The sequence below is a fragment of the Triticum urartu genome, chromosome 3A (assembly GCF_056163025.1).
Source record: "Triticum urartu cultivar PI428250 chromosome 3A, HENAU_Tu73, whole genome shotgun sequence".
In the NCBI taxonomy this organism is placed as follows: domain Eukaryota; kingdom Viridiplantae; phylum Streptophyta; class Magnoliopsida; order Poales; family Poaceae; genus Triticum; species Triticum urartu.
This window is the reverse complement of record NC_141875.1, coordinates 666,061,056-666,086,764: the sequence shown is the minus strand read 5'-3', so window position 1 is coordinate 666,086,764 and position 25,709 is coordinate 666,061,056. Positions and strand designations below refer to the sequence as shown.

At 45.8% G+C, this 25,709-nt stretch overlaps 2 protein-coding genes across 2 annotated transcripts; one reads left to right on the top strand and one right to left on the bottom strand.

The window, feature by feature from the left end:
* Positions 1 to 16,192: 16,192 nt before the first annotated feature.
* Positions 16,193 to 19,664, bottom strand: LOC147981248 (protein FAR1-RELATED SEQUENCE 5-like). The gene is made up of 4 exons (XM_087515912.1): positions 19,352 to 19,664; positions 18,817 to 19,278; positions 17,719 to 18,297; positions 16,193 to 17,601 (listed from the first exon to the last, which is right to left on the bottom strand). The coding sequence occupies exons 1-4, from the start codon at positions 19,662 to 19,664 to the stop codon at positions 16,193 to 16,195; spliced, it is 2,763 nt and encodes a 920-aa protein (XP_087372038.1).
* A 1,315-nt stretch (positions 19,665 to 20,979) lies between these two features.
* Positions 20,980 to 21,522, top strand: LOC147981247 (uncharacterized). Its single transcript, XM_087515911.1, has 2 exons — positions 20,980 to 21,099; positions 21,247 to 21,522. The coding sequence occupies exons 1-2, from the start codon at positions 20,980 to 20,982 to the stop codon at positions 21,520 to 21,522; spliced, it is 396 nt and encodes a 131-aa protein (XP_087372037.1).
* The last annotated feature ends 4,187 nt before the right edge of the window (positions 21,523 to 25,709 follow it).

Here is a 25,709-nt window from a genome sequence, read left to right as displayed (position 1 = left end):
TGGCCCATGGAGATGCTTCCTTCTGGCCTAGCACAGTTACGCACATATTTATTTAGGACTCACATGAACCTCTCAAAGGGGAACATATTGTGTAGAAATACGGGCCACAGAATGACAATCTCATCGACTAGAGGAACTAGGACCTGCATCATGACATTGAAGAAGGACGGTGGGAACACCGGCTCGAAACTGACAAGACATTGCAGCACATCACTCCTTAGCCTTGGTACGATTTCTGGATCGATCACCTTCTGAGAGATTGCATTGAGGAATGCACATAGCTTCACAATGGCTAATCGGACGTTTTCCATAATGCAATAAATATCGATATAAAAGCATGATGCAAAATGGACGTATCACTCGTCTGTTACAAAGTTGGCATGGTATCATCATAATAGTTGCGGGAGAAAGTCTTCACTTTTTCTTCGCTTGTGTCATTTGCTTATTGCGCCGTAACCATGGATAATATTCATCGTTTATCAGGATGCTTGGGTCAGCCTTGACTTTGAAGGGAGGAATTTCATGAAACTTTTCATAATCTTCAGACATGTCTGTATTGCCCTCCACTCCCACGATGTCCCTTTTTCCTGAAAGAACTATGTGGCGCTTTGGCTCATCGTATGATGTATTCGATTCCTTATCTTTTTGTTTTCTTGGTTTGGTAGACATGTCCTTCACATAGATAACCTGTGCCACATCATTGGCTAGGACAAACGGTTCGTCAGTGTACCCAAGATATTTCAGATCCACTATTGTCATTCCGTACTGTGGGTCTATCTGTACCCCGCCTCCTGACAGATTGACCCATTTGCACTTAAACAAAGGGACCTTAAAATCATGTCCGTAGTCAAGTTCCCATATGTCCACTATGTAACCATAATATGTATCCTTTCCCCTCTCGGTTGCTGCATCAAAGCGGACACCGCTATTTTGGTTGGTGCTCTTTTGATCTTGGGCGATCGTGTAAAATGTATTACCATTTATCTCGTATCCTTTGTAAGTCAATACAGTCAAAGATGGTCCCCTGGACAACAAGTACAGCTCATCACAAACAGTGTTGTCACCTCTGAGACGTGTTTCCAACCAACTGCTGAAAGTCCTGATGTGTTCACATGTAATCCAGTCGTCGCACTGCTTTGGGTGTTTGGAGCGTAGACTGTTCTTGTGTTCATCGACATACGGGGTCACCAAGGTAGAGTTCTGTAGAACTGTGTAGTGTGCTTGAGACCAAGAATGTCCGTCCCTGCATATTATTGAGTCCCCTCCCAGCGTGCCTTTTCCAGTTAGTCTCCCCTCATACCGTGATTTAGGGAGACATATCTTCTTAAGGCCAAGAATGAAGTCAACACAAAACCCAATGACATCCTCTGTTTGATGGCCCATGGAGATGCTTCCTTCTGGCCTAGCGCAGTTACGCACATATTTATTTAGGACTCACATGAACCTCTCAAAGGGGAACATATTGTGTAGAAATACGGGCCCCAGAATGACAATCTCGTCGACTAGAGGAACTAGGACGTGCATCATGATATTGAAGAAGGATGGTGGGAACACCGGCTCGAAACTGACAAGACATTGCGGCACATCACTCCTTAGCCTTGGTACGATTTCTGGATTGATCACCTTCTGAGAAATTGCATTGAGGAATGCACATAGCTTCACAATGGCTAATCGGACGTTTTTCGGTAGAAGCCCCCTCAATGCAACCGGAAGCAGTTGCGTCATAATCACGTGGCAGTCATGAGACTGTAGGTTCTGGAACTTCTTCTCTGGCATATTTATTATTCCCTTTATATTCAACGAGAAGCCAGTCGTGACCTTCATACTGAGCAGGCATTCAAAGAAGATTTCTTTCTCTTCTTTCGTAAGAGCGTAGCTGGCAGGACCTTCATACTGCTTCGGAGGCATGCCGTGTTTTTTGTGCAAACGTTGCAGGTCCTCCCGTGCCTCAGGTGTATCTTTTGTCTTCCCATACACGCCCAAGAAGCCTAGCAGGTTCACGCAAAGGTTCTTCGTCACGTGCATCACGTCAATTAAAGAGCGGATCTCTAGGTCTTTCCAGTAGGGTAGGTCCCAAAATATAGATTTCTTCTTCACATGTGCGTGTCCCTCAGCGTCATTCGGAATAGCTAGTCCGTCGGGACCCTTTTCACAGATTACTTGTAAATCATTGACCATAGCAAGTACGTGATCACCGGTACGCATGGCGGGCTTCTTTCGGTGATCTGCCTCGCCTTTGAAATGCTTGCCTTTCTTTCGACATTGATGGTTGGTCTGAAGAAATCGACGATGGCCCAGGTACACATTCTTCCTGCATTTGTCCAGGTATATACTTTCAGTTTGATCTAAACAGTGTGTGCATGCGTGGTATCCCTTGTTTGTCTGTCCTGAAAGGTTACTGAGAGCGGGTCAATCGTTGATGGTTACAAACAGCAATGCGTGCAGGTTAAATTCCTCCTGTTTGTGCTCATCCCACATACGTACACCGTTTCCATTTCACAGTTGTAAAAGTTCTTCCACTAATGGCCTTAGGAACACATCAATGTCGTTGCCAGGTTGCTTAGGGCCTTGGATGAGAACTGGCATCATAATGAACTTCCTCTTCATGCGCATCCAAGGAGGAAGGTTATACATACATAGAGTCATGGGCTAGGTGCTGTGATTGCTGCTCTGCTCCCCGAAAGGATTAATGCCATCTGCGGTTAAACCAAACCATACGTTCCTTGGGTCACTTGCAAACTCAGGCCAGTACTTTCTCTCGATTTTTCTCCACCGCGACCCGTCAGCGGGTGCTCTCAACTTCCCGTCTTTCTTACGGTCCTAACTATGCCACCGCATCAACTTGGCATGCTCTTCGTTTCTGAACAGACGTTTCAACCGTGGTATTATAGTTGCATACCACATCACCTTCGCAGGAACCCTCATCCTGGGGGGCTCGCCGTCAACATCACCAGGGTCATCTCGACTGATCTTATACCGCAATGCACTGCATACCGGGCATGCGTTCAGATCCTTGTACGCACCGCGGTAGAGGATGCAGTCATTAGGGCATGCATGTATCTTCTACACCTCCAATCCTAGAGGGCATACGACCTTCTTTGCTGCATATGTACTGTCGGGCAATTCGTTATCCTTTGGAAGCTTCTTCTTCAATATTTTCAGTAGCTTCTCAAATCCTTTGTCGGGCACAACATTCTCTGCCTTCCACTGCAGCAATTCCAGTACGGTACCGAGCTTTGTGTTGCCATCTTCGCAATTGGGGTACATCCCTTTTTTGTGATCCTCTAACATGCGATCAAACTTCAGCTTCTCCTTTTGACTTTCGCATTGCGTCCTTGCATCGACAATGACCCGGCGGAGATCATCATCATCGGGCACATCGTCTGGTTCCTCTTGATCTTCAGCAGCTTCCCCTGTTGCAGCATCATTGGGCACATCGTCTGGTTCCTCTTGATCTTCAGCAGCTTCCCCCGTTGCAGCATCACCGTATTCAGGGGGCACATAGTTGTCATCGTCCTCTTCTTCTTCGCCGTCTTCCATCATAACCCCTATTTCTCCGTGCCTCGTCCAAACATTATAGTGTGGCATGAAACCATTGTAAAGCAGGTGGGTGTGAAGGATTTTCCGGTCAGAGTAAGACTTCGTATTCCCACATTTAGGGCATGGACAACACATCAAACCATTCTTCTTGTTTGCCTCAGCCACTTCGAGAAAATCATGCACGCCCTTAATGTACTCGGAGGTGTGTCTGTCACCGTACATCCATTGCCGGTTCATCTGCGTGCATTATATATAATAAAGTGTGTCAAAAACCATTACAGAACATCATGAATAGATAATTAAGTGACCAAATTAATAGAAGTTCATCATCACATTAAAACCAAAGTACATACATAGTTCTCATCTAACATATAGCTCTCCAGAGAGCATCTAATTAATTAAACCACACATTGAAACTATGTAAAACATTTCAATGCGAAAACAAATGCGATCATAATCGCAACCAAGGTAACAATTGATCCAACGGCATAATGATACCAAGCCTCGGTATGAATGGCATATTTTCTAATCTTTCTCATCTTCAACCGCATTGCATCCATCTTGATCTTGTGATAATCGACGACATCCGCAACATGCAACTCCAATATCATCTTCTCCTCCTTAATTTTTTTTCCTTCAAGTAATTGTTTTCTTCTTCAACTAAATTTAACCTCTCGACAATAGGGTCGGTTGGAATTTCTGGTTCAACTACCTCCTACATAAATAAAATCTATGTCACGTTGGTCGGCATAATTGCCAAAAACAATAAATGAACCAAATAGTTATAAAAAGATAATATATACAACATCCGAATCATAGCCAGGACGAGGGCCGACGGGGGCGGATACCAAAACCATCACACTATATAATAACAAGCAATAATAAAAGTAAGAAAATTAGACAAGTATCTATCTAAAGTAAGAATTTTTTTCTATCAGAAACAAGATAAGAACAGGAGGCTCACCACGGTGGTGCCGGCGACGAGATCGGCGCGGGCGATCGACGGCGGTGAAGACGGGAATGGAACGTGACAGGCCACTAAATCTAGATAAATCTCGAGGAAAATGGAGCTTTGAGGTCTAGCTTCGAGAGGAGAAAGCTTAACTAGTGTGGCTCGGGCATTTCATCGAACACCTCATGTGCATAGGAGGTGAGCTAGAGCATCACAAAACCCTCCCCTCGCCGTCCAGAGAAAAACAGAGGACCGGAGTGCTCTGCTCGCGGGCAAGGGGTATATATAGGCACCTCATTGGTCCCGGTTCATGGCACAAACCGGGACTAAAGGGAAGCCTGTTGTCCCGGTTCAAGCCACCAACCGGGACCAATGGTGGTGGGCCAGAAGCGAGGCCCATTCGTCCTGGTTCATCCCACCAACCGGGACCAAAGGGGCCAAACGAACCGGGACCAATGCCCCCACGAGGCCCGGCAGGCCCCTGGCCTCACGAACCGGGACCAATGCCTCATGGGTCCCAGTTCTGGACTGAACCGGAACTAATGGGCTGACCCGGCCTGAACCAAAGCCCTCTTTTCTACTAGTGATGCATGCACATGAAGGAGTGCAAATTCACAAAATTTAATCTCGAGTCAGTACACACCTGGGCAGAATCGGAGCATCTATACTCAGAGGAAGAACACATATGCATTGCGCAGCTTCACCAATAATAAAAATATTAAGATGGCATCTGAAAAAAAAAGTAGGTGCTTGGGTACATCAAATTGCCAAAAATCCACAACTAGCTCCCCCAAATATTCAATAGTGATCCTTACCTCAAAAAAATTATATTCAATAGTGATCCCAACAAATAACAAGTAATCCCAAAAAATAACAAGTAATCTTCCGCTTCAAAAGAAAAATGTGCTTTAGTCACTATTGAAAATAACAAATGTTGCATAGAACAATGCATGCTTTCCTGCGGAAACCTGCTAATTTTTCAAAGGTTGTGTGTTGCGCCATCGATCCTTTTCAGCTAGTGCATGTGGACGTGTTCGAGATCAGACACGTCGAGGCCGTTTATCTCAGCGAGTGCCACCTTGAATTGCCTCTCTTGCTCCTCATAGCTCAACCTAAACGAATCGAGTTCGGGGCTGCTCCAGTGTCCGAGGCCGCACAAGATCCCATTGTATTCCATCATCCGCTCTCTAAAGTTGGGCTCCCTCATTAGCGCAAGGAATCCGTGGAGGAGGTCGTCGGGTGATTTGGCGGCCCTGGCGGCTGCAAACAGCGGAGGCTCCTCCCCACCCAGAGTTTGCCACTCTGCGAGAAATTTGAGGTCGTAAAGATTCGGAAAGTGAATCCGGATTAGGCGGATGAGCCCGTAGCGGCCGTGATTATGTTTGGGATAGATCTGAAGAGGGTTACATAAGCAGTCCACCAAGTGGGCGATATCCTCAGCGCCATCCGAGGTCACCCAGGTGACATCGGTTATCATGACGGCGCCGCAGGGCCTGAGAGCGTTGGCGAAGCGGGCGCGGTCGACGCGGCCTACGCAGGGCTCCACACCCAGCTTCAACATAAATCGCTCCTCCTTGGCCGACGGCACGCCCAGGTGGAACCGCCAGACACGGGCGAGGTCGCCGTCGCGGTTGACCAGCGCCAAGGCGATCTGCAGAAACCGCACGCCTCTGACCCTGTTGTAGAGAGCTCTTTTATGGTACCCTGGGGTAAATTCTGACCGTCAGATTATGAAATCGTACGGTGTGTGGTGACATATACTGCTCCAGTTCTCGCGAGCGGTAGACCATGCACTGGTGAGCTCCCGTCCTCCAGTATAGATATCCTGAGGGCATTTTGGGAAGAAAAAATCGACAGAGGTAATCAGCCCGGCCGCGTGTCGAACAGGCCCATCCGTCCCTCGTGTCCAACTAGCCCACCCCACTCTCCCCATCCAATTTCGTTCCCTCCCCTCAAAAAAAAAATCCGATTTCGTCCCCATCGTTTGGCCCCGATCTCCACCACGCTCTAGGGTTCCGGCCGCCGCCGGCGAGGGCCTGCCATTTGAGGCGCTCCTTCGTTCTCCACCGCGCTCAATAGGCTCCCGGCCGCCGCCGGCGAGGGCCTGCCATTTGAGGCACTCGAGGAGGATTCGCCGTCCCCCGACGCCGCTGCTTCCCTGGACCCCGTCGCGCTCCGGGACAGGCCTGCGCTCACCCCTTCCGGCCGCCGCCGGCGAGGGCCTGCCATTTGAGGCGCTCGAGGAGGACTCGCCGTCCCCCGACGCCGCTGCTCCCCTGGACCCCGTCGCGCTCCGGGACAGGCCGGCGCTCACCCCCGACTTCTCTCGCCTCGTCTTCTCCATGGAGCTCCCCTGCCGACGGCCCACGCCGGAGCTTTGGGCCGACCTCCCATCCGGCAGCACGCGCCGCCCGAACCCAGTTGGCCGCGTCGGCAATTTCAATATTGCGCTCTCACAGTCCGGCTCTGCTCGTGCCAAGCTCTAGGTATACGTTCTAATCCTCCTTGCAAATCTTAGGCTGAAATTGGATGTGATTTGCTTAATTCCAGTAGTAGTTTCTGAGAAATATATATTTCATAGCACGAGCACGTAGTATGAGAGATTATTAGAGCAGTAGTTGTACCTACTACGACATGTATTTTGCCGTTGATTGTACAAGTTCACATGTACATCTCTGAATAAAGAAAAACCTTATTGCTGAAGTTATAGAACAGAGGTGGTGTTGTTCGACTTCCATTATGCAGTACCATTTCTTGCAAAATACTTCCAATTTAAATAGTTGTCGTTCAGTATTTGCCTACCTCTAATACCATTCCTCACAAAATACATACACCTTTTTTAGTGTCTGAATTTTATTATCTGTTGGTGATCAGTTTTTCGTACTCCAGCTCTTGGATGTGCTATCCTCCCTTCTCACTCTCGGGCTCCAGCAGCAAATGGACGAAAAGCATCACGAAGCAGCTCAGCTCCATCTTCTATAGTTATTTCTTGAATCTGTGATATACTATATAATGCATTCTGTAGAAAACAGAATGATGTTCATTGGAGCCTCTCTCTTGCTATGTTTCTTCCATTTGTTTCTGCTCTAAGAAAACTCCATACTTGGAAAATGTCTCTTCATGACTTCTTTGAAGTTTTTTCTGTAGTTTTCAGTCTTGGGTGCGTGCAGTTTCTTCATGTCACATCTGAAATTTGGGGCCATGTATGTACATTGTAATTAGCAGGGCCTTCCCTGTTTGTGATACTAAATGAGGTACCTCTATATATAGGTTTGCACCGTGTCATTTTTTCCTGTCATTAATTGATCTTCATACCAAGAAAATCCTGTTGGAGGGATATCGTGCATACTCTGGTTTTCAATGCTTTTTATGAGAAGAGGGTTTTCAACTAATTATTTTTATCGTTGATCTGAACAACAATAATACTTTAGGATTGATCAACACCTGTGTAATATGTAGCCTGAGTTGTGGCTCATGGTAGTACACCACATGGTTGAGTACCTGAGATGGAAAGCCAATCATTAAGATTTTTTTTCCGTGGACAATTACTAAGTATTTTGAACATATTTTTCCTGCCATCTATTTTTTTGAAATTGGTTGCTTGATTAGAAATACTGACTGTTAGTATATACTCCCTCGTCCCAAAATTCTTGTTTTATTCTATTTGCAACAATTGGCGACTGGTATGAGTACTTATTGACATATCAGTCTAAGGTTTGAGCTTGTGATGCAACTGTGACTGAACAGTGTCGAATGAATTCGTCAGTTAGAGCGTGCATGTACTTGAGTGTTTGGTAGATTTCTTCTCTCTGGTCTTCAAAAATACCCAAATCGACGCGTATTTTGTCATGCTAGTACTTATCAAGAAGGTGTTGACTTGTACATTCAGTTCACATGGCCGAGATATTCACTTGTTTAACTTCACACTTATTAATTACAGTCCAGGATCTGCTAAACCTTGCAAGTACAGGAGGATGAGTGCTCTCTGTCCTACAAGTCAAAGAGGCCTCCAGGTCAAACAATGCTTGCTGTCACTAGAAACCGATCAAACTTGAAATTCTGTGCGAAACCATGTGCTTGAGATTTCCCACTGAAATACTCATGTACATGCTTTATAATTATAAGTTTCTCCAGTTGAGTCTGTCTACTTTGTCATGACTAAATGATTCAAAAATAGGGATCGCACCCCATGACTGCCTTCTATTTAGTTTAGATCAAGCTAAAACTTGTTCCTGAATTTCGTAGCCACTTATATGTTCAGTTGTGTGATTTGCAGGCTGAGACCTTGCTAGGTTACTTGCGTGAGCAACGAGAAGGGGGCGGCTCCAGAGCTGGACCAGGCGGCGCAGCTACGAGCATGGCTCGGTAACACGCTGGTCATGCGACAAAGCTACGAGCTTGGCTAGGCAATGCAACACTGATATGGTGAAATGCAGAAAGTACTGATTGGTTTGTACTAGCAGGTAAACATAAATTCATCGTTGCAGTATCTGTTCCCACTTTGTAATGATGTCTACAACATTTTATTCACAACATCTGTTCCACTTTGTATCTGTTCCCACTGATTACCTGATTGACCATACGAATTACAGCAACACCAGCACTAGCTTATGACTTGAACATGCCTTGTGTGGAGAAGGGTGGTGATATGGAAGCTTGCCCAAGGCATGCATTTTAAAATACATGATAGAGCATTACAGAAAGCCTAGAAATGCAATAGTTCATAGACAAATTTAGTTCATCTCCCAAAGTAAGCTGCAATCCTACAAGTGGATGGTTCAAAGTGGCAATTTCTAAATTGTAAAACTTTCTAAAGTTCAATCAGAAGTTCAAAAATACAAGCGTAAAGTTTAAACAAATCATAATCCAAATTTTATTCTAGAAAAAGTAGCAAATTATAACAGCATTCAGCTCTCTTCATCCTTCCTTCACGACTTTCACTATCTTAGTCCTCGCCATTTCGCCGTCCTTTCATGTTCAGTGGAGACTTCACTAGGAGGGCAGTGAGTTGTTTCCTGAACCCGGGGATGTCATCCTGCGTAATAGGTTGAGTCAGTCTTATAGTTGTAACAACGGGAATGGTATGGTTAAATTAAGTGTGGACATCGTACCGCTGTGTAGGCTCCATCTAGATTGTTGCCTGTAAACTTTTCCATATTCTTTACCGCAAAAAGCCCACATGACATGCTGCAATCATATGGATTGTTTATAAATATTTTTTTACTATGAATACTAAATGTGTGATTTTAAGTGATGTGTACAGTACCTGTCTTTCTGTTGTGGTATGTTTTTGATAACTTGAACTTTCCAAGTGCTGATGTTGAAATCCTTCCAAGTATCAACTTTTCGGCCACCATGCCGATATGCTGCTTCCATATGGAGTTGCATGCCTTTGAGCTATAATAAATTAAGAAGCATAAGACATATAATATGAGAATTAACTCTCGGTATGTAGTTACTAAGCATTGAAAAATGTACCATGTTTTCTAGTTCCGGGTGGCCTTTCTTAAACTGTTTTATTGGTGATGACATCGAATCCAGAACTTGCACTGCTCTTTTTTTGGCATTGACAACCGCCACGTACCAATGCTTATTCATCATATTCACAGGAAGAGAAACCTGCATTTTAGACATAATTAGTTATGTACCATTTAGTAATTGACTTAGACTACTGTGACTTACCATATCATGGGAAAGGTACTTTTTGCCTAAAGTACTAGTAGACGTTTTGTTCCGTAAAGCATGGGTATAACTTGGAACGCTTCCGTCTCTGACTAGCACACCGCGTACTGATGCTCTCTCTAGGAAGATATTCCCGTCGGCCCGTACATCTGGATTGGGGCGCATGTGGCGTACCCATGTTATGGCTGCATCCAAGATCTGAATCGCAAATCAGTAAGGAATCGAAATAGAAAATAACAATTTGTTAACTATTTAAGATGTTAGCACATACCTTGCATTGCAGCCATCCGTCCGTACTACTTGGAAAGGTTGGTGCTGTCAAGCATCTAAGATCAGCGCGATATAGATGAATTTCATCAATTTGTACCAACACTTTCGAAGAGGAGGACGTATTGACATAGTCAATGACCTCTTCAACAATCTTCTCATCTGGAGCATCATCCGTTCCTGTTCTGGGAGTACTCATGTCTTTCGGAGTTTTCTTACCTCTTTTAGGTTTTTTGGGTTCATCAAAATAAATAAAATCCTCATTATTTGCAAATGCGGATTTCCTATCTCTCTTCTTCTGCCCTCTCATTGTAGACCCTCCTGTTCCCTGCGTGTCCAAGGTAGGAGATTTAATAAAAAAATAGTGACTCGCACAATTAATATACTTACTTACGTCTGATTTTCGTGCATCGTCTCTCTCAAACTCCTTTTGCACAGTAGTGATGTCATCCTGAGCAGCTTGCAAGTTTTTGTCACTAGTGATGTCATCTTGAGCACCCTGGAAGTTTTGCTCACTAGTGATGTCATCCTGAGCACCCTGCAAGTGGTAGGGAGGAGCTTGTAAAATGAGAAAAATAACTCATATAATAAATATAGTTACTAAATTACATCAAAGTCTGAGGCCAAGTCACGGCCATGAAGGGGCGACGCAACAAATTTGTCGCTGTCATTGTACTCGTATTCTGGTCGGCTCCAATAGTCCTGCATAGGTACCTAGTTGTCATTATTTTGTACATAGGAAGGAAAGAGTGATTAAGTGCGTGTTTGGATGGTAGGCAACTTACATTGCCGTTCAGGTTTGTGTATAGCCAGTTCCTCATATTTGCATTTTCCTGCTCTAGGTGCCTGAATTTGCGCAACATTTGTACGCGGGTCTGAAGGTGCTGCTCCATCAAGTCTCTTCTCACTCGGCAAACGAGATCATGAAGCATCATCACCATCTATAGGCATATTAATGAGAAAATTATTAACCCTTTGGTGCACGAAGAAGTACAAAACTAAAGAATAACAAATTACCTTTGAATCTGTCGGTGGCAATTCATCAAACAACTCAGGTGTCGGCGACCTTGGTACCTCCCATGGCTCCTTTAGGTCATGTACGGTCTGAAATAAATTGATGAAATTGGTTCCTATTTTCTAATGAAAATAAATATGGAAGAATAAATACAAATGTTGTACAATACGTAATTTATGTACCTCTCCGGCCTCAAGGCCGTGCTTATCAAAAATAGCACAGACTTTGCGCACCTTCAGCTCGTCCCAGTATTGGACGAGTGGTCTATCTCGTTTGCTGTAATCAATTGTTCTGTCTAATCTATCTAGACGACGCTTCTCCCAGAACCAAAACTGCAAAATGTGGACGTTAGTCATTGTACAATATTGTGCTACAATCATACATCTATATGATTAGTGTGAGGGTCAACCTGCAGCAAGGGAAGGTTCCCCGCAAGGTTGACTGTACCCTGGAGTGCTGTTCTTTCAGGATTTTTTCTCGCTTCATTATACTTGATAATACACTTCATTAGATGATCACGTGTGAGCTTCGCAAAGTTTATGGCCTTGATACTTTCCTTTGTCTGCACAAGCGGCACATAAGTTGAGCTAACATATCTTTGAGTTGTTGGGCACAGTATGATCCCAATTGAATATAAAATGAAGGTTTGGAGGAACTCTATTCCATGTGTGTTTGTCTTTATATGTGATTTTAACATATTCTGCAGCTCTGCAATTTGTATTCTCCGCTCTCCATATTCTCGGGAGACACTGTATGCCCGGTTCACTTCTATTCCTTCGGGTTCAACCCCTATCTCCCTTGTAGGTATACCAAGTATGTGCTCCACATCCCGTGTGGTTATCGACAGTGGTTCCCCATCAATGATGAAGGCGTCACAGGTGGGGTCGTATAGCTCCGCTATTGATCTGCACATGTTCCGATGAATTTTGATAGGAAGGATCCTCAGTAGGCCATCTAGGTCGACCTCTTCTATGGCTTTTATCTGGTCTGCAGTGAAATCTTTAGTAATTCGATGATATGCTACAATGGAACAGACTTGTGTTTCCTGATCATTGGATCAAAAAGGATATCAATTAGTATTATTACATAATAAATATAGTAGCAGTTAACCATGCATCTTTACTGTACAATGCCTTCAACCCAAGTTTGATTGCACATCTGACAACTATGAAATAAGGACTAAATAGTCCAAAAATACTTTGGGAAACATAGGCTTGGATATTAATCTGTCAGAACCTACGAAACAAAATACTTTGCTCTAATATACAAATCTAAGAAACGAAATACTCTGATATAATATGCACATCTACGTAACAGAATACTCTGCCGTAATATTGATCAGGTACTGAATTTCCTTACAGTGTTCCTTTTTGCTTGTGATTTCCCTTGTGCTGTTGTTGACTTCGCCTTGTCGTTCGTGTTCCGAGGTGGCGGATTCCTTGGTGCCGGGTACCTTGGTGGCAGGTTCTGTGCTGGCTGGTTCGCAGGTGGCGGGTTGGCTGCTGGCGGTGGTGGCGGCATCACTGATGGAGGTGGTGGCGGGTTCGCTGATGGCTGGTTCGCTGGTGGCAGGTTGGCTGATGACGGTGGTGGCAGGTTCGCTGATGGCTGGTTCGCAGGTGACGGGTTCACTGATGGCGGTGGTGGCGGGTTCCCTCGTGGTGTCTTCCGTGGTGGTGGATGATAAGAGAGATGCTCCATGAACGAACTATGCAGTGTCACACAGGCAACTTTGTGGAGGACGTCGTGGAAACGGCGGCGGCGGAAACTGGAGGGAGATTAGATCGAGCGTATTAGTAGTTCGATGGGTTTCTGTTATTTCTTTCTCTGGATATTGGCAGCTTAACTCCCTTTATTTGCGGGACAGCTATACCTAACTCCCGTGCATGGCAGTCTGCAATACATATCTCAAGTGTCAAAAAAGTTAAATAAAAACTCCAATATATATCCCCTCACTGTGGTAGCAAATCGGGTTTACGTACTAACCAATTTCATATCTCCAGTATCCCTCATTTTTTTCATATCTCAAGTATTTTTTTTATTTCTTACAAAATTTTCATTCAACAATTCCAACACCAAGAAGCAGCACTCTCGACCGAGACGGATCCCTTGTATCAGGCTCAAAAGTCCAGGTTGATCGGGCATGCACACATGGTGGGCAAAATTTGATGCCATTTCATGCAATGCCATCACGTACATCATGTGCAACTAAGACCGTTCGCGTCTGCCGGAGATGAAGTTTGAAAGGCGTTTTCTTTTCCAACTTAATCAAATGAGCTCAATCTTTTTCCACGCCCTCACAGCACCAAGCATGCATGCCAATTTTTGTTGATTTCCGATGTTCGATGTATTCTTTTAATGGTTTTTGGCTGAAAAACCATAAACACCGTCTGGACTGACGCAACGTGCGATCGGTGTCCGAATTCTTCAAATCTTGTGTGGGGGTACAGAATGGGCATGCGCACATGCTGGCAAAAGTTTGTGTCATTTTATGCATGCCATCATGTATTTTTTCAACTCAACGAAATGAGCCCGAACTTTTTCCACACCCTCACAACACCATGGCAAGAATGCATACCATTTTTCGTTGATTCCCGACGTTTGATGCATTTTCTAGGGTTTTCCCGGTGAAAAAACCCTAAAACACTGTTCAGATGTGACGCAACATGCGTTAGGTGTCCGGCTTCATCCAAATTTTACGTGGGGGGTATAGATAGGGCATGCACACGTGCTGGAAAAAAATTGATGTCATTTCATTCATGCCATCACGTACATCATGTGCAATCAAGACTGTTTGGGTCTGCCGGAGGTCAAGTCTCAAAGGCATTTTCTTTTCTAACTCAACCAAAAATGAGCCCAAACTTTTTCCACACCCTCACAGCACCATGGCAATAATGCATGCCAATTTTTGTTGATTCCCGACGTTCGATGCATATTTTAGGGTTTTCCCGGTGAAAAAACCCTAAAACACCGCCCGGACGTGACGCAACGTGCGTTTAGTGTCCGTTATCGTCCGAATCATGCGTGGAGGGATAGATTGGGCATGCACACATGCTGGCAAAATTTGGTGTCATTTCATCCATGTCATCACGTACATCATGTGCAATTAGGACCGTTCGGGTCTGCCGGAGGCCAAGTCTCAAAGGCATTTTCTTTTCCAACTCAACCAAATGAGCCCAAACTTTTTACACACCCTCACAGCACCATGGCAATAATGCATGCCAATTTTCGTTGATTCCCGACGTTCGATGCATATTTTAGGATTTCCCCGCTGAAAAAACCCTAAAACACCGCCCGGACGTGACGCAACGTGCGTTCACTGTCCGTTTTCGTCCAAATCATGCATGGGGGAATACATTGGGCATGCACACATGCTGGCAAAATTTGGTGTCATTTCATCCATATCATCACGTACATCATGTGCAATCAGGACCGTTCGGGTCTGCCGGAGGCCAAGTCTCAAAGGCATTTTCTTTTCCAACTCAACCAAATGAGCTCAAACTTTTTACACACCCTCACAGAACCATGGCAATAATGCATGCCAATTTTCGTTGATTCCCGACGTTCGATGAATATTATAGGATTTTCCCGCTGAAAAAACCCTAAAACACCGCCCGGACGTGACGCAACGTGCGTTCACTGTCTATTTTCGTCCAAATCATGCATGGGGTAATACATTGGGCATGCACACATGCTGACAAAATTTGGTGTCATTTCATCCATATCATCACGTACATCATGTGCAATCAGGACCGTTCGGGTCTGCCGGAGGCCAAGTCTCAAAGGCATTTTCTTTTCCAACTCAACCAAATGAGCTCAAACTTTTTCCAATTTTTAGGATGTACAGAAGGATATTAGGTGACTCCAATTATCTGTACAAAATAATTTGCGACCCTAGTTATAATATTTTCCAAATATAGGGTGTATAGTTTTTGGCACGAAAATTAAAGAACGCACGTGGAGTGAAAATTTCACAAGTTTTGGGCGAGATTACACCTGACTAATTGACATGAGAAAATAGAGGAGTTTTCCTAATATAAGTAAATGTAATCAAATCCCTAAAAAAATATTCAAACGAGTGGGGCAACGCAAGACACCTTATATTTCAAACTTTTTCTAAAAGATCTATACACCTTATATCAAGGAACGGATGGAGTATTTTTTTTATTGCGAGCTATCTGAAGTGACATAAATAACTATATATCTGAAAAGTTACATAAAAAATATTTGTTCATCTGGTTACGTTGTCTAGTAATGTCCTCAAGTTCACAGGTTCGAATCCCATTATGGACATTATTTATATTTTGCTTGTAATTATTTTTTATTATTTGTAGCCCAAAACGGTAATTAATTTTATGATTTTCACCTATTGCCTCCTTTTCAGTGTATACTTTGCATATATGTGCAACCATCCGTCCAGATACCGCCATAGCCAACTTTTCAGCTCAAGAACAAAATATATAACTCACCCAAGAAATTAGAAATTGACTCGCGAGATCATATGAACACGCTTACTATGCACTTCCTAATCCCAATAAAATGACCTTCATGCGATAAGATAAATCATTCAGGAAACACCAACACAATAATTCTTCTGCCACACAACGCAACAAAATAATGGTTTCAGGAGATGCATCAATAGCATGAGTAGACGAGTACATGAGCGGCACCACCACTAAAAAAATCAATTCATATAAGTCTGGCATTATAAAAGTCAGGCATTATAAAAATAAAATTCACTTCTTCGGAACATTGTTTTCATTCCAAATCTCGTTAAACGGCTTCCACCTCTTGTTGGATGTCTTGGATGGAGCACCTTTCGGTTTAATTATTTTTGGATTCCGGACATTTCCTGGACATGCTTGGCTTGACCCTGAAAAATATGCTGGAAGAGGGCCCAGTGATGCCGCCTCATTTTCCCCACCATCTTCGCCCCCTTCAGCTATAATACCCTTGAGAAAATCCACCACCTTCTGTGACGTCTCCTGGCTGTTTGAAGCTTTGAATAAATACAAACTACAAATGTTCCGAAGTTCATGGTAACGATCCATCCGCTCAGACCATTCATGCATATTACCATTCCTCTCTGAGTCAAATGCGGACTTGCCTACCATCGTCCATCTTGTTGAGACACAACACCTAGGAATGCTGACTAAGCCAAGGTATTTTAGAACAGAAAAAATGTGAGCGCACGGGATCTCCTCCGATTCCATCTTCAGACAACGGCAATTCAAGCTCTGAAGCAACGGGCCTGCCATGACAAACCTCACATCATACGTCACATGCCTACTCTCTTTGCGAGCTACTGTATACAGAACAAAGGCATCATTCTTGGTCACTTCTACTACTTCCCATTTTGACAACTGCATGATTTGATGTTTTACCTTCTTGAACATCACTGGAGTATAAATGAGAGCAGCACTTCTCTCAAGTGGATCAGCTGTTAATTCAGTAAAAGGCACTGTCAGTGAAGCTGTAGCATCCAACTCGGCCTCATTCTTGCGGATACGCGATAAACAGTGATCTGAGTGCTCTAGCAAATCAACAAGTGACATTCTCCTATCCAGATTCTTATGAAGCCTAGAGTTTAGGCTTTCGCTACGCTGATTGCTCTGCATGCCAAGGAAATATCTACCTTTCGTATAGGCCCTAGACCACTTCTTCCTCAGCTCGTACATCGTCATAATCCAAGCATCTTTTTCAGAGATATCATAATCCACCATAAACTCAACCCAACGTCTCTCAAACTCATCGACATCCCAGATGTGATAAACAAATTTCCTAAAATCCTTGAGCTTTTGCTTCCGTAGGTGTCGTATCATGTTTTGCTCAATGTGCCAGCTGCACAACCGGTGATCTGTATTGGGAAAAACCGCCGCTATTGCCTTCGCCATTGCATGGTCACCATCTGTGATAACTGATCTAGGATGTTTCTGCTGCGTTGACTCCAAAAATGCTTCAAGCAACCACACAAAAGATGCCTCGGTCTCAGCTGAGACAATACCGAAGCCAAACACGGTCGTGCTGCGATGGTGATTCACTCCTATGAAGGGGACAAACGGCAGGTTGTATTTGTTCACACGGTAAGTGCTATCAAAGATCACGACGCCACCAAAGGCATCGTAGTCAATCCGAGACTGTGCGTCTGCCCAAAAGATGTTCAGCAGATGCCCTTCACTATCAGTTGTGTACTTGTAAAAAAATTCGCCATCCATGTCCTTTCGGGCTGCCATATAACGGAGCACAAATTCGGCATCACGGCCTTCTATCCTTTCCTTCTTGTACTTGGCAACAAAATTATACAGGTCCCGAGGTATAAAGCCTACCTTGCTGAAACCACCACTATCCTTCTCCATTACTTCCATTATTTGATGTGTTCGAAGGCCACCAATTCCATACTCAATGACATCAGCCTTTTGCACGTCACTCAGCCCACGATGTGACCTTATGTAAGTTGTCTGCTCAGGCTTAGCGAGTGGATGGTTATGTTCGTCCACAAAATCTTTTACAAACCATTCACCATTATCCATACGAAGCTCGATCTCCATCCGAGCGCCACATCCACAACGTGACAGCGGCCTAGGAGTTCGCACCCGTTTAGTCTTCTCAAAGTGCTTCCTCGCCCGATATCCTTCTTTAGAGCAGACATAGAGGCGCCGAAAAGCTATGTTCGTGTCCGACTTCCTAGTCAGTTCTTCCTTTCTAACACCAAAACCCTTTGACCGAGCATATGCATTATAGTAATTGTAACCTTCTTCCTCGCTGCCAAAAATTTGACTGACTACCGTATCATATTCTGCAATGTCCTCCAGGGTGGCACTCCCATATTCCATGTCAAACACTGCAATTAATAAAGAATCAAATCTCACTTATTTGAATTCCACTTGTGAAACTGAAACTCGTTTCAGTATGAAGAATAAGATAGCCTTAGTATGTCGTGCTAAAAGTATGAACAATAAGATCAAAATGCATCAGTAACAATGCTTGCGTATATAATCAAACAGAACATTACATATAATCCAGTATGTCATTGAACAACATTTGGTACTATTTTTGTTATTGTCCGAAACTGAGCCATGATGTTTTGACGTTCATAGACAGCAGTACACAGGCATATGAATTCTAGCACAAAACAATATTACAGTTAATAAACCGTGGCTACCCCCCCCCCCCCCCCCCCCTCCCCCCACTATCCAGCACAAATGACCCACTGGTAAACACCATGTACCAGATGACAATGCATTCCGTAAGAACATTTCTTTTGACGAGCATGCACTGCAGGATCTAATTAACTCTGATTTTCCCCATCATGCAAGATCTAATTAACTGTGATTTTTTCCATCCTGCAGCACTACTCAACATGATTTGTCCATGAACTGAAGACATGCCAATTCTACTTTAGTGTTCACAAGAGTAATCCTTACCACGTCCAGATACAGGGACGCGCCGCAGAGGTCCACGACGGCGAGCGTGGATATACAAGGGCGGAAGCAGCTTCGTCGACTAGGGTGGCGCGGCCGCAGGAGCAGGGCTGTGCGTGGGAGAGTGGCAGCAACTGCCGGCGGCGCCCACGGCAGGGAGAAGGAGGCGAGCGGCGGCGACTGGCGGGGTGGCGGCGGCCACGCGAGCAGGGCTGTGCGTGGGAGAGTGGCAGCGACTGCCGGCGGCGCCCACGGCAGGGAGAAGGAGGCGAGCGGCGGCGACTGGCGGCGCCGGCGGCAGGGAGAAGGAGGCGAATGACTGGGTGTGCCGTGTGCGTATAAAATGGGCTGAAACCTAGGCCCGTGGCAAAAATAAAACATGTCGCCCTTGATTTTGATGCCTATCCTACCCTCAAGAATTCAATGGTCAGATTTAGTTATACTGGTCCATCCTGCTTCAGCAGTATAGGGTACCGTAAAAAAGCTCGTTGTAGATGTGCTGGCAGTTGGCGTCTATGTTGCGGTAGTACGGCATGAGGCCAGTAATGTGATAGACGCCGTCGGCGTCTGCCGCGAGTTCGCGGGCGCAGCCTGGAACGGGGCGGGGAGGGACGTCGTAGGATGTGGCCACCACGGCGATGGGGAAGTCCCGGAACATGTCCGACATGCGAGCCAGCTCTGCCTCCTGATTATGGGCCCAGACCTCCACCACTCGCGCCTTGCCCCTGCCTCTGCCCATGCCTGCGGCGGCTTCAGCATGCGGCGGCGGCGGCGGCCGATGCGACATGATCTCCTAGCTAGGCCTGATTGATCTATGGACCGATCTATTCTATTGAACGAGACGAGGAGACGTCCCCTCGATCGCCAGGATTTTATAGAGGATACGGGAGTCGTCTTGTGTTGTGGATCGGAAATCGTTGTTGCTGAGAAATAAACTGCATGACTGGGACTTCTCCGACGAACACTAGGCTCGGACGTCTTTTTATTTTTTTGAGCTAGGCTCGGACGTCTTCGTGCGGCGGCCGCTGACCGTGAGTGCCTAACGGGCTGCACACATGAGTGGCTAGCGATTTTTTCCTTTCTAAACGGGCCGCAAACATCAGTGGCTAGTGAATTTTTTTCCTTTCTAAACGGGCCGCAGGCAGACTAAGCTACCGGGCATGGGAGAAAAGCCTAAGGTAAAAAGCGAAAAAAACCAGGGTAAGAGCATCTGCAGCTGCGCGCCCCAACCCGCTTCATACGCTCGGGCGGGACGCTCAGTCACGAAATTTCAACCCAGACGGACGCCTCAAACAGACCTTAAACGTCCGGGTTGACCGGCACCCCTCAAATCCAACCCAAATATGGGGCAGATATGGGCACGTCCACGCGCGCGTCTGACCCGACAGGCTGTCCCCACCGCAAGTTGCACCAAATTGACCTACCGGATTCATTTGCTCTGTTCTCTCTTCTTCATCCTCCTCGACGTCCGTCTCGCCGGTCTGCCGCCGCGCGCGCCCCGTAGCAGTTCCTAGCCTCTGCGTCGGCACCTCCAACAGAGCAATCGTCTCTCCCATCCTTGCCGTCGGGGTCGTGTTTGCCGGCTTGGACCCCCACCACGGTACGTCCGGCAACTCTCTGGCTCCGCTTTGCACTCTATGTGCTCGATACATTGATTGATCGGATTTTTTTTGTGATTTTTCAAGGAAAACGATGAATTCTGATGCTTCGTCCGACGAGGAGTATGGGCCAACAGAGCTTGATCAAATGATTCAAGAAGCTTCCTTGATTCCTCGGATTCAGACAAATAGTTGGTCACGATCATGCTCATGAGCATGCAAGACGAAATAGGCCGATGGGTGGAGCATATTCTCAACTTTAAGGGCTCAATCAAAGGGAGAAGAGTGATACATCGGGATTGGGTGTCTGGGGCACGGCTATTGCTGAAGGATTACTTTGCTCCAAACCCAACCTTTTCGGATGGTCCATGGTTTCATCGCTGCTTCCGCATGCGGAAACCATTGTTTTTGCACATTGTGGAGTGAGTGGAGGCACATGATGACTACTTCAAGCTCAAGAGGGATTGTTGCGGACCACTTTCTTTCTCTGCTAAGCAGAAGTGCATGGCTGCTTTGAGGATGCTTGCACTTGGTATTGCCGCAAATGCCCTTGGCGAGATGATCAGGATAGGGGAGAGCATATGCCTGAAGGCTACTGTCAAGTTTGCTCATGTCGTGGTGCAGGTGTTTGGAGCAGAATATTTGATAGAACCAAATGTGCAGGACATGTAAAGGTTGTTGTCTATTGGAGAGGCCAGAGAGTTTTCAAAAATGCTCAGACCAATTAATTGCATGCATTGGCAATAGAAGAACTGTCCCAAAAATTTGCAGGGAATGTATCAAGTTCACACCAAAGAGGCCACCATCATACTTGAAGTGATGGCATCACAAGACTTATGGATTTTGCATGCTTTCTTTGGAATACTGGGATCTCACAACGACATCAACGTGCTTCAACAATCTTCGGTGTTCAAGAGGCTTTGCAACGGGGAATCGCCGCCATGCAACTACACTGTCAACGACCGTGAGTACAACATGGGATACTATCTTGCAGACTGCATTTATTCTCAGTGGGCGACATTTGTGAAGACCATATTCGAACCATAGGGCAAAAACAAAGCTACTTTGCAACAATGCAGGAAGTAGCTATGAAGGATGTGGAGAGGGCATTCAGAGTGCTTCAAGCTCGTTAGGGAATTGTTCGCGGAGTTGCAATGATGTGGAATTTCAAAAGTTTCTGGCAGCTCATGACATGTTGTGTTATTTTGCAAAATATGATTGTTGAGGAGGAGGGTGATGGTGTAGCCCAAACCAATGATTTAGAAGCACCTAGAGAACAAGTTCAAATCCCGGAAGATCAGGATGCAGCACAGCTTATGAACTTTCTGCAGATGCATCAGAATCTTCGAGATCATCAGATGCACGAACAGCAACTCAATGATCCTGAGGAGCATATGTGGACCCACAATGAAAACCAAAGAGCTAATGTTTAAGTTGTGCACTTAAATAAATTTTATGCAACAAGAACTATGTATTTTCAGTACCAACATTTGTTATTTACGTGCGATATTGGCGTGTATGATCAATGTGCATGGATTTATATGGATTTGAGAATCCGTATTTGAGATATGTGGATGCCAGGAACAAGATATGAGGGGCCAACGGGACTATCCACGGACGCGACTGCGGACGTATAGGGAGCCGGATTTGCCAAATCCGACTGTAGATGCTCTAAATTGCTATATTTGATCGCTACAGTAGGCGCTTCACTAGTAGAAAACAGGGCTTTGGTGCAGGCCGGCTCAGCCCATTAGTCCCGGTTCAGTCCAGAACCGGGACCAATGTGGGCATTGGTCCCGATTCGTGAGCCCAGGGGGCCGGCCGGGCCACGTGGGCCATTGGTCCCGGTTCATCTGGACCTTTTGGTCCCGGTTGGTGGGATGAACCGGGACCAATGGGCCTCGCTCCTGGCCCACCACCATTGGTCCCGGTTGGTGGCTTGAACCGGGACCAAAGGCTCCCCTTTAGTCCCGGCTCATGCCACCAACCGGGACCAATGAGGTGCCTATATATACCCCTCGCTCGCGAGCAGAGCACCCCAGTGCTCTATTTTTCTCTGGCCGAGGGGGAGAGGGCTTGGTGGTGCTCTAGCTCACCTCCTATGCACACAAGGTGTTCGATGGAATGCCCAAGCCACAGTACTTAAGCTTTCTCCTCTCCAAGCTCGACCTCCAAACTCCATTTTCCATAATATTTGTCTAGGTTTAGCGGTCCGTCACGCCCCGTCCCCGTCTTCACCGCCGTCGATCACCCGCGCCGAGCTCATCGCCGGCACCACCGTGGTAAGCCTCTTGTTTTATCTTCTTTCTGAAAGGAAAAATATTCTTACTTGCATGTTTACATAGATACTTGTATTATTTTCTTACTTTTATTATTGCATCTTATATAGTGCGATGGTTTTGGTATCCGCCCCCGTCGGCCCTCGTCCTGTCTATGATTCGGATGTGGTATATATATTATTTTATAACTATTGGTTCATTTATTGTTTATGAAAATTATGCCGACCAACGTGACATAGATATTATTTGTGTAGGATGTATGTGAATCAGAAATGCCAACCGACCCTATTGTCGAGAGGTTAAATTTAGTTGAAGAAGAAAACAATTTGTTGAAGGAAAAAATTAAAAAAATTGAGGAGGAGAAGATGATATTGGAGTTGCATGTTGCGGATGTCGTCGATGATCACAAGATCAAGATGGATGCAATGCGCTTGAAGATTAGAAAGATTAGAAAATATGCCATTGATACCGAGGCTTGGTATCATTATGCCGTTGGATCAATTGTTACCTTGGTTGCGATTATGATCGCATTTGTTTTCGCATTGAAATGTTTTACATAGTTTCAATGTATGGTTTAATTAATTAGATGCTCTGGAGAGCTATATGTTGTTAGATGAGAACTATGTATGCACTTTGGTTTTAATGTGATGATTAACTTCTATTAATTTGGACACTTAATTATATATAATGCACGTAGATGAACCGGCAATGGATGTACGGTGACAGACGCACCCGCGAGTACATTAAGGGCGTGCATGAGTTTCTCGAAGCGGCTGAGGCAAACAAGCAGAATGGTTTTATGTGTTGTCCATGCACTGAATGTGGGAATACGAGGTCTTACTCTAACCGGAAAATCCTTCACTCCCACTTGCTTTACAAGGATTTCATGCCACACTATAATGTTTGGACGAGGCACGGAGAAATAGGGGTTATGATGGAAGACGGCGAAGAAGAAGAGTACGATGACAACTATGTGCCCCCTGAATACGGTGATGCTGCAACGGGTGAAGCTGCTGAAGATCAAGAGGAACCAGACGATGTGCCTGATGATTGTGATCTCCGCCGGGTCATTGTCGATGCAAGGACGCAATGCGAAAGTGAAAAGGAGAAGCTGAAGTTCGATCGCATGTTAGAGGATCACAAAAAAGGGTTGTACCCCAATTGTGAAGATGGCAACACAAAGCTCGGTACCGTACTGGAATTGCTGCAGTGGAAGGCAGAGAATGTTGTGGCTGACAAAGGATTTGAGAAGCTACTGAAAATATTGAAGAAGAAGCTTCTAAAGTGTGGCATATCGCCGTGACCGGATATCTATCCGGAACCCCAAAGAAGGCGTCCGAGGACTAGCCTTCGGAATGGTTTTATATAGATGATGTCCCGCTGCCGGATCCTATCCGGGTCTGTCTCCCCGAATTCAACAGGGCTCCCTTAAAGAAACGCCTGAGCTGGCGTCCGCGGAGCTCTCAGAGAGAAGGCGACTAGGACGTCCTTCGCCTGATGGGTCGTATAAGACTATTGGCTCATTCCGGACTAACCATGATTCGAGTCATGGCCGCATGCATTATGCGGGGGGTGCAGCCGCTTCAATATAGAGGCCACCCCATGTGGGATTTTAACGGGGAGGATGACGCCACCCGTTACGGTCGTAAGGGGCCAGCCTCAGCTGCCGCTCTAGTAAAGATCGTATCCTCTTTGTACAAGGGAGAAGAGGAGGAATTCCTCCGCGTCAACCCGCAGGGCGGATTTACTATGTACAACCCTCCGAGTTGGGTAAGTGGACAATTGTACTTGCCCATCCGTTTCATATTCCCATGATTAAATATGTAGTCTAACGATTTCAATGCAGGAACTGCGTCAGGAAGTAAAGGATATAAACAGCCGTCCCCCAAAGCCCGAGGATCCAGAACGGTCCCTCAATCCGGACTCCGAAGAGGATCCGGACATATCAGTGGAGCTGATCGACAGGGTGTTTCATCAGCTAAGCAAGGACAATACCTTGGTGGCCATTACGGCTGATTACACAGGGTTAATCCCGGCCTCCCAGGTAACAGAGAGCGGAGTCTCATCCCCTTGAGAAGGAATCCATTCTCACGCATTTCAGTTTTCTTGACAACGACCTTGTTTTGCAGGGGAGGTTTCCAAGGCGGGAGGCCAAACCTGCGGCGGCTAGCCAACGAGGGGCCGTAGGGACCCGTGGGGTAAAAAGGAATGTAGTCCGGGCTGAGACGCCGGCGCAAAGGTATAGCGCACCCTCTTTTTCCCTGTTGTTATTCCTTTAGGACATATTAACGTTCGTGCTATCTTTAGGACGAAGAGACCTCGCCGGACTACATCCGGAGAGGTTGCCAATCGCGCCTCCACCAGCGAGGCTCCAACGCCTGGCCCAGAAGCGGAAGCGAGCACAAGGCGCGCACCGGACGCTCCTCCGACAGAGGATGCGGACAGGCTATCTGCCACCAATTCCGAGGTGGAGAGTGCCATGAACCACAGGCGTCGCCAGACAGTTCTTTGCGACGCTTGTTTTTCCCAAGAGGCATTAGATGCCTTCAATTCGGGAGATGCGTACCTCCGTGCCGCTCAAAATGATCTAGCCAGAGCCACGGAGCAATATGTAAAAGACATACGGGTAAGAAAATTTTGGTAAATATATATATATACCAGTAGCCCCCGAGACTTGAAACAGTTAGAGTAACTAATTTAAGGATCACTTGTTATGCAGGTTCTTACAGAGAAGAATGTCGTACTGTCCCAGGAGCTGGAAGAGTGCAAAGCCCAACTGGAGGCCGCACTAGCCGCGGCAGGGGAGCCCAAAGAGACCCCCTCTGGTAAGATACATTTCGAAAGATTAGTATATTGCAAAGTGCGGCGTGGGTGTAAATCTGACAAATCATATTGCAGATGGCACCGGACTCGATCCGGAGAGGCAACAACTCTTACGCCGGCTAAAGGCCGGTG